General features: G+C 33.7%; 2 protein-coding genes across 2 annotated transcripts; both read left to right on the forward strand.

Moving 5' to 3' along the window:
• The first annotated feature begins 2,458 nt into the window (after positions 1-2,458).
• Positions 2,459-3,307, forward strand: LOC18053664 (aspartic proteinase nepenthesin-1). Its single transcript, XM_006451836.2, has one exon. The coding sequence runs from the start codon at positions 2,459-2,461 to the stop codon at positions 3,305-3,307; it is 849 nt and encodes a 282-aa protein (XP_006451899.2).
• Positions 3,308-7,086: 3,779 nt separating this feature from the next.
• Positions 7,087-8,004, forward strand: LOC112095695. Its single transcript, XM_024177800.1, has one exon. It carries the CDS (start codon positions 7,087-7,089, stop codon positions 8,002-8,004), a length of 918 nt encoding a protein of 305 aa, XP_024033568.1.
• The last annotated feature ends 1,035 nt before the right edge of the window (positions 8,005-9,039 follow it).

The raw sequence follows: 9,039 nt of genomic DNA on the forward strand, positions 1-9,039 counted from the left end.
TGGGGCGGTTTCTCAAAGGTTCTTCATTGTGTTAAAAATCCGGAAACAAATTTTCTTGACATCTTTTTATTATTTTTTCGTAACTTTGAATAGAAATGGCTGGGAGGCAATCTTGAACGATGGAAACATGCTTTTTTTTTTTAATTTATTTATTTATAATATCAAGAGGTGATAAGACAAGGAAAAATGGAACTTTCTTCTAGTGATTATATTACAATCTAATAATATTATAATTAGAAGCTGAGTTTAAATTTAGTTCAAATCTAAGTTTTGGTGTATTAAGGTACTGTGAAATAAAAGTTGATGTTGTGTAATGACTTTTGTGTAATGGGTCAGGCTATTTTAATCTAATTTTTTTATTAAAATAGTATGTTACATTATGTTATTGATTTTAAGTAATTTAATGGTAGATGTTGAAAGTAAAAGTAGTATTTAAAGATGGTTGTTAATATACCATTAGATAACTTTAAATCACTGGTTTAAAATTTCTGTCAAAATTAAAAGTCAAGAATTTAATTTTGACAAAAACTATAAAAATATTATAGAATTTTGTCATATAATTGTGGGATCAAATCAACTTATTTTTAAACTACAACAATACGTGTTTATCAAATATTTTAATTTTGTAGTTTAAAATTTTAGTTGCCCAATTTAATACTTAAAAGTGGGATTGACACAGTGTATTATATTATACTGCATTGCATTATTTTAATGTAAATGTATTGTATTATGTTGTATTGCATTAATATTATCCTATAATAATGTTGTAAAATATTTGATACAACATTGGATTGTGTTAATTTTTAATTATACTATATTTGGTGTTGTATGTATTATATTCACGTTTTCTTATTAATTTAACTTATATTTTTTTCTTCTTCCTTCGTCTTCTCCAGATCTTTTTCTTCCTCGTTCAGTTTTTTTTCTCTCTCTTCTTTCTTCGTCTTCTTCAGTTCATTTTATTTTTTACCCCTCCTTTTCTTCTTCTTTCTTTGTCTTCTTTAGTTTGTTTTCTTTTTCCCCACTCTTTTTCTCATTCTTTCTTCTTCTTTGGGCTTCATCTTCTCCACAATGAAGGTGTCTTCATATCATCTTCTCCATAGAGCAAATCGATGGTGGTGGAGCAATGGTTGTGGTGTCGCGCGGCCACTATGAAGGCATTGGTGATGGAATCAAGTGATGATTGTCAAGTCGATTTGGTGTGCTGAATTGGGTGATATGATGTTCTTTGTGAAGGATTGGCGTGAAAATGTTGCAAAAATTTCTGAATTTTAATTTTTTTCCTCCATAAGCAATGTGGCGTAAACTTGACCCCTGCCTCAATTTGATTTATTCAGATTTGGTTGCATTAAGTTTATAAGTTAAAGAAATACAATTTTAGAACCAATCATGTGCAACTATTAACTTAATGAGAATAATATTTTTATTCTAGATAACGCCGCCTAACAAACGTGCCCTAAATACTAAACAAGACCTCCACCTAATAATAATGGTATTTGCCCCACACTTTTGATATTTACCAAGTAGGACTACTTTAGTTTCTCTATATCATTTTTTTTTTGGGGTTTTGTTGGTTTATTTATTTATTTTTTATTTTTTATTTTTTGCTTTCAGTACGATCCAATGCAATTCCTCCTCCAAAGAAACATCTAAAAAGAGTTAAACTCCAAATATGAATTAAAGATAAAAACAGTGAGCAGTAATTTTAATGCATCAATTTAATACAGTACTTAAGTAAGGTCTCTTCAAACTGGACATTGATTATCAGTGGTAATTCTTTGCCCTTTAAACATAATTTCTGTGTTGGAACATGATTTTGAACATTATGACAGCTTTAAATTTTATTAATTACCCAGAAGAACAAATAATCATAAATAGAGCTTTCTCAAGTCCCAACTCTTCAATCAAGGTAGCTTATCTTTTGTTCTTTCGTATCTAACCATGGGTATGACAATAATATTCCAAGCTTTAGTTTCTCTTCTGGTCCTTGCTTTGCCTCAACTACTACTACAACTCCCCCCAATTGCGGCAAAAAGTTTTAGCCTGGAGCTCATCCATAGAGACTCCAAAGAATCCCCTTTCTATCGTGGAAACCTCACTTTCCGCAAAAGAATAGAAAGCTACGTCTGAATTTCTGAATCTCGGATGGCATATCTGAGGCCATTTCTGAGATATAACTACACCATATCCACAAGTCCTGAGATGATGCACCCGAAAGTTTTCCATCATTCAAACTCATACATGGTACGATTATTCATTGGCACTCCTAGCAAGGGAGTCCTCCTGATTCTTGACACAGGTTCTGCTCTAATGTGGGACAATGCCAACCTGCATATCTTGTTTTAACCAAAGCTATGCGATTTTCGATCCTCGAAAGTCCAGTTCCTTTCAAAAAATCAATTGTGATCATCCTGACTGCACTTACTTTAAATGTGTCAATGAACAATGTGTTTATACAATGAAATACGCGGATCAGTCCGTAACTAAAGGGTTTGGTGCTCATGAAACTATCAGCGTAATAGGAAAGGGAGAGGGAAAAGCAATCTTTCACGGGGCACTCTTTGGTTGCCCAAATGACAACCATGGCTTTGATGAGGACGCTAGGGATGGAGCTTTGGCTGGGGTTTTAGGACTCAGCAGGGTTACTATTTCTTTCATAAGTCAACTGGGAAGCATAATTAAAAAGCGCTTCTCTTACTGCCTCGTTATTCCATTGCCTAATGGTGAATACACGTCGAGCTATCTCAAGTTTGGCACTGACATGGGATACAGGAGGCCTTCTACTCAAGCAACCAAATTTATAAACCATCCCAACAACTTCTATTACTTAAGTTTAAAGGACATAAGTATCGACAACGAACGTATGAATTTTCCTCCGGATACATTTGATATCACTGTGTCCGGAGAAGGAGGTTGCATCATTGACTCCGGAAGCGTCCTCACATATTTCCACAGCGATGTCTACTGGAAGTTGCATGAGAAATTTGTGTCCTATTTTGAACGTTTTCAGCTTGCACAACTCTCAGATTGCCCAGAACCAATTCAGCTCTGTTATTTCCTGCCAGAAACTTTCAACAGATTTCCTTCAACGGCATTCTATTTTGAAGATGCAAACCTCAGGATAGATGGGGAAAATGTGTTCATCATTGACTACGAGAATCATTTCTTCCTCCTAGCGGTTGCACCGCACGATGATCTGGTCGCTTTAATCGGATCACAGCAGCAACGTGATACTCGTTTTGTTTATGATCTAAATATAGACTTGCTCTCTTTTGTAAAAGAAAATTGTTCTGATGACAGCGCTTGATTTTCTTGTATACCTTCTCATGATAACAATAATGATAATATATCATCTTAATACAATTAATTATATAACTACAATATATTGTCTTTGATAAATCTAAAAATGCTCTTCTTTATTTCTTAAGAATTTAATAGAAATCATTAAGTAAAAAGCAATAAAATGCTCTGTGCTAGAAGCCCTGAATAAGCAATATCACTATTGCTCTTCTCTATAGGCGAGCCTGTCTTATCTTTATACGTCCCTTCACAGTCCACAGGCCCTGTCGCACCTCCATAAAATGCCAAGTTTGCAGTTCCTTATAAGCATTTTCGTTTAGTTTCTTCACGGCACCTCCAAAATCTTCTTCAACTGCAAATCTATAATCGTAGGCACATCTTGACAGAAGTTGCTCGAGGTTTTGATCCTTGGCTTACAAGTTTTTAATCTCGTTGAGTGTTTCTATGTAGGGATGGCAAAATTTGGGTCCGGGTATAAGTTTGGCCTTCACGGTTCCGGACTCAAATACTAAAATGCTATACCGAATCCGGATTTAAACCTGATTTTTTGTGACATCGGTACGAGTTAAACCCGAAATAATCCGAGTTTCGAAATTGCGGATTTTCATCCCGGATTACATACAAATAAAAAAAATTAAAAAAATCAAATACACTTTGCAAATTTGCAAAACCAGATTCGACTCAAATCAAATACAAAGCAATAAACCATTTTAATTTTACAGATTTTAAATTTCAAAGCAATAAACCATTTACAAATACATATCATGACATGACATTCACAAAATACAAATCCACGTCTACAACTCAAAATTGTGATTCACAGGTTTGGTTCACAAACTTCAACAATCGGTGTCCGGCGAAGTAACAAACAGCGATGGCTGATGATATGATGATGATGATGAACACGTCATAGCCGCGAGCATAATTCACAAAAGGCAGATGAACGGCATCCAAAACCGAGATCGCGATGGACAAACGACAGCCAAACAGAGGCTGGTGATGATGATGAATGTGAATACAGCGAAGCGAAGCGATGAGGAGTGATGGCGATGATTTGATGAAGAGAAGAACTGAAGAGGGACGAAAAGGATGATTTGATGAAGAGAAAAGAAAGAGGTGAAGAGAGGCGGTTGTGAAAGTGTGAAATGGATTTAGGGCATCAACATTTTCCCCCTTTTTATATTAAAAAATAATTTAAAGATTATGCTGAAATAAGGATATCTAAGTTCAGGTTCCGCATATGCGGGTTTGTGTGAACCTGGGAATGTCCGGGTCAATAAAATTGTATCTTGATACCGAATTTATTTTAATCCGGTATGAGTTAAACCCAACCTAGATTATCCGGTCTAGACCGAGTTGATGAGCATAATTTATATACATATTTTACCCTTTATTATTTAATTGCTAGTTATTTTTATTTGTTATTTTTAATTAATTGAATTATTTTATTGAATAAGAAATTAATTGAAGATTAAGGATAAAAAGGGCATGAGGAAGTTCAAATTGGGAAGGAATAAAGATTAAATTGGAAGACAAAAATGCAGCCAAGAATTAATGGAAGTTAAGAAGACCAAAATTGGAAGTCAATCCCTTCAAAGGATGAACGGTGGGCATGCATTTGGAAAGCAAAGATTTGGCAATTTGGAATACATGTGCTGGGCTTAAAAGAAGAAATCATTAATTGGCCTTTTGCTTTTGTGGTCAAACGTGTGGCTAGCCTTCAAAGTTTAATAAGGAAATAATTTAAAAAGAGCTTGGTGAGTGGGCTTTGTAAGTCGGTGGATGACTTTGACTTATGATAAGTTGTGAATGATTAATGCAATTAGAATCCAATAAGGATTAAGCAAGTCAGTAATATTATATAAAGGCAGGAGGGAAGCCGCGAGAGGAGGAAGAGAGCTACAGACGCAAGACGCAAGGCTGGGCAGTAGCAGCAGCTCGGCTTCCATGAGTGATTTTATTTATTTTGTTGCTCCCAATTTAAGTATGTCTAGCTAATTTTCTTATACTGAGGTTAAAGATGAAACCTTATTCAATGAAATAATTATCTTTTTATTTAATTAATTCCTTATATATGTTCTTTGATGATTATGGTTTTTATTTCACATGATTAATTGGATGTTAAAAAAATCTTTTCATCAATTCTGTCATGCATTATTGATTGTTAGGATCAATATTTGATTAAATCTATACTTGGATCTATAAAGTTTATACATGATTATCTTTGATTTTATGTCTTTCATTAAATTGTTTACATAGAGTGCTTAGGGAAACTTTAACTCTTTGTTATTCAAGATGTTTATATGAGATGCTTAGATATCATACTATTAAGCAGAAAAAAAACCTATACAAGATTAATTTTATTTGGGCTTAATTGTTATATCCATGAGATGACATAGATTGATTTCGAGTTGTCACTCTAAAATTGAGATTAATTAATATTTAGATAATTACTAGTTGAATAGTGGTGGATTTTGAAACCTTGGTAGTTTTTGTCTTATTGATTTCTCATTTGCTTTAATTATTTTCTTAGTTTAATTAGTTTAATTTCTCTTAAAAATTTAAATTGCTCAACTAGCTTAGGATTAATATTAATTTTAGATTTGAATTAGACTTTTCAATTTATAACAATCCCTGTGGGATCGACCTCATTACCACTATTCTATCTCTAGATTCGTGCGCTTGCGAGTATATTAAAATTTTCACAAGTTTTTGGCGTCGTTTCTGGGGATTGTGTTAGAAAGTCAGTTTAATCTAAATTGATTTGATTTTTCCACTAGTTATGATTTAGGTTGTCTTTTATTTTTTTAATTAAAAAAAACTTTTATTTGTCTTTAAATTCACTGTTTGGTTGTTTGATTGTTTGATTTCTTTATTTTTAAATTTCGTTTATTCTTATTATTGCTGGTTTATTTTATTTTTTTTCTTTCTTTCCTTATCTAGTTAGTTTATGAGTGTTTGGGAACATGATTCAACCAATTGTTTGGTCAAAAAAAGAGTCAAAAATTGATAGTAGTCGAGATAGTTCTTCAGAAGTGATGGACGACCCCAATAGATTATTGCCAATACTTCCACCAGTGCAAGCAGAGAAAACCCTTAGAGAATATTTTTCACCACTTGCAGCCAACCAACCATCTTGTATTGTGTTGCCACAAACTACAGCAACACATTTTGAACTTAAGCCCTCTGTCATTAAACTTTTACCATCTTTCCATGGGTTAGAGAGAGAGGATCCATATTTGCACATTAAGGAATTTCTTGACATATGTTCTACATTTCGTTTTCAAAACTTTAATGATGAGTCAATTAGGCTTCATATGTTCCCTTTCTCAATAAAAGACAAAGCGAAAGCTTGGTTGAATTCACTTTCTGCTGGGTCTATTACTACATGGGATGAATTAAGTAACAAGTTCCTTACCAAGTTTTTTCCTATGTCTAAAACAAATGCACTTAGGAGAGAGATAATTTATCAAAAAGAGGGTGAGCAATTTTATGAGTGTTGGGAAAGATTCAATGATTTACTCCTCAAGTGTCCCTACCATGATTTTGAGAAATGGAGACTTATATAGTGCTCTTTGTTCAAACTTGTCTCATACAACACAGAATTGTCCATCATTACCAGTCTATCAAGAGGCTTATTCTGAGCAGGTACATGCCTTACAATCATATGAGAAAACATCCAATAGTCCATATTCATCCACATATAATCCTAATTGGAGGAATCGCCCTAATTTTTCTTAGAAACAAAATCAACATTTGTCAAACCAAGGAGGGCAACAATTTAACATGCCCAATCAACAATCTGTCTCTCCTAACCAAGTATATCCTCCTGCCCAACAACCTATGTCTCAATTTGTTGCACCTCAACAAAGGAAGCCTTCTTTAGAGGATACACTTCAGAGTTTCATTCAGTCAACCCAACAAGCCTTTCAGTCAAACACTCAAGCTATTCTAAAACTTGAACATCAATTGGGTCAATTAGCAATTATTGTAGCGGAGAGAGAAAAAGGAAAATTTCCAAGTCAACCAATTCCTAATTCCAAAGGAGTGCACGAAGTTGGATCGAGTTCAAGTCATCAGCATGAAGAAGCAAAATCTGTTATGACCTTGAGAAGAGGAAAATTATTTGACAACAAGGTAGAGGTTCAAACAAGAAAGACATCTGAGCCTACTTCTTCAGATCCAGTTCCATCACAAGACTCATCACCAAATGATCCTAAAGAGAGTGGCCCACCAGCTTACATTCCTAAGGCTCCTTTTCCTCAAAGGTTAGCAAAGGTAAAGAAAGGGACTTCAACAGGTGAGATTATGGAAATCTTTAAGCAGGTAAGTATAAACATCCCTTTACTCGATGCTATTAAGCAAGTTCCTTCCTATGCCAAGTTTTTGAAAGATTTATGCACTAAAAAGAGAAATTTGCATGTCACCAAAAAGGCATTTTTAACTGAACAAACTAGCAATTTACTCCAATGTAAAATGCCACCAAAATTTAAGGATCCTGGTTCTCCTACTATCTCATGTGTTATAGGGAACCAATGTTTTGATAAAGCATTATTGGATTTGGGTGCTAGTGTTAATCTCTTGCCTTATTCTGTTTACATGCAACTTGGACTAGGGGAATTAAAGTCAACTTCTATTATTTTACAACTTGCTGATAGGTCAATGAAAATACCTCGTGGTATTATAGAGGATGTGTTGATATAAATTGATAAATTTTATTATCCTGTTGCTTTTATTATTATTGATACTCAGCATGTACAGGATCCTAAGAGACACACCCCAGTTATTCTAAGTCGTCCTTTCTTAGCTACAGCTGATGCTAATATTAGTTGCAGGACTGGAAACATGTAATTGTCTTTTGGTAACATGACCATGGAATTAAACATTTTTAATGTTCCCAAGCAGGCACAAGAAGATGATGAAGTCGTTAAAGTAGATATGATAGAAGCATCAATTGATGATTCACTTATTTCTAACCACCGTGACAATCCATTAACACCATGCACAACTGACTCTGATTTCTCTGTTGATGTTGATAGTGGTATTAAAGAAGTTAATGCTTTACTTGATTCGACTCTTATCATAGATCTAGTTAAGTGGAAAGAAAAGATTGAGCCACTTCCTCCTGAAGAGAAAAGTGAACCATTCAAGTTGGAGCTACTTCCTAAAAAAGTGCAACATAGGTCACATTTTGACATGTAAAAGGTGGTACGATCTAAAGTGCTTAAATTATTAGATTTTTATACTACTTCAGATAACTCTCAGGAAAGCTTGGACCAGAAGAGATCAAAGCAGTGCAATATTGAGGAGTTTCATTACCATCATCCTTTTATGGATCAAATGCTCCAGTGCTTAATCACTTATGTTTTCTGGTATTTTCTGTATACTTGCTTTGATTTTCACTAAATTCTTATTGATCCTGGTTGATTTGTTGTTTTCGTTAATTAGTTAGTTAGTAGGATTTTTTTATTTTGTTTTTTTTATTATTTATATTTCTTCTAACGTTAATTAGTTAGTTAGTAGGATTTTTTTATTTTGTTTTTTTATTATTTATATTTCTTCTAACGTTTTCTTTTGAGTTGTCATTTTTTTAAGCTTTCTCAGCCCATTCAGGTGTGTTTTCTCCAACTTTCTCTTTTATTATTTATGTTTTTATTTTTATGATTTTTTTTTTTTTTAGTTTTCATCTTTTTGCATGCATATCTTTTGTTTATGAAACATTGAGGACAATGTTCCGAA

The sequence above is a fragment of the Citrus clementina genome, unplaced genomic scaffold, assembly GCF_000493195.1.
Source record: "Citrus clementina cultivar Clemenules unplaced genomic scaffold, Citrus_clementina_v1.0 scaffold_1, whole genome shotgun sequence".
Lineage (NCBI taxonomy): Eukaryota > Viridiplantae > Streptophyta > Magnoliopsida > Sapindales > Rutaceae > Citrus > Citrus x clementina.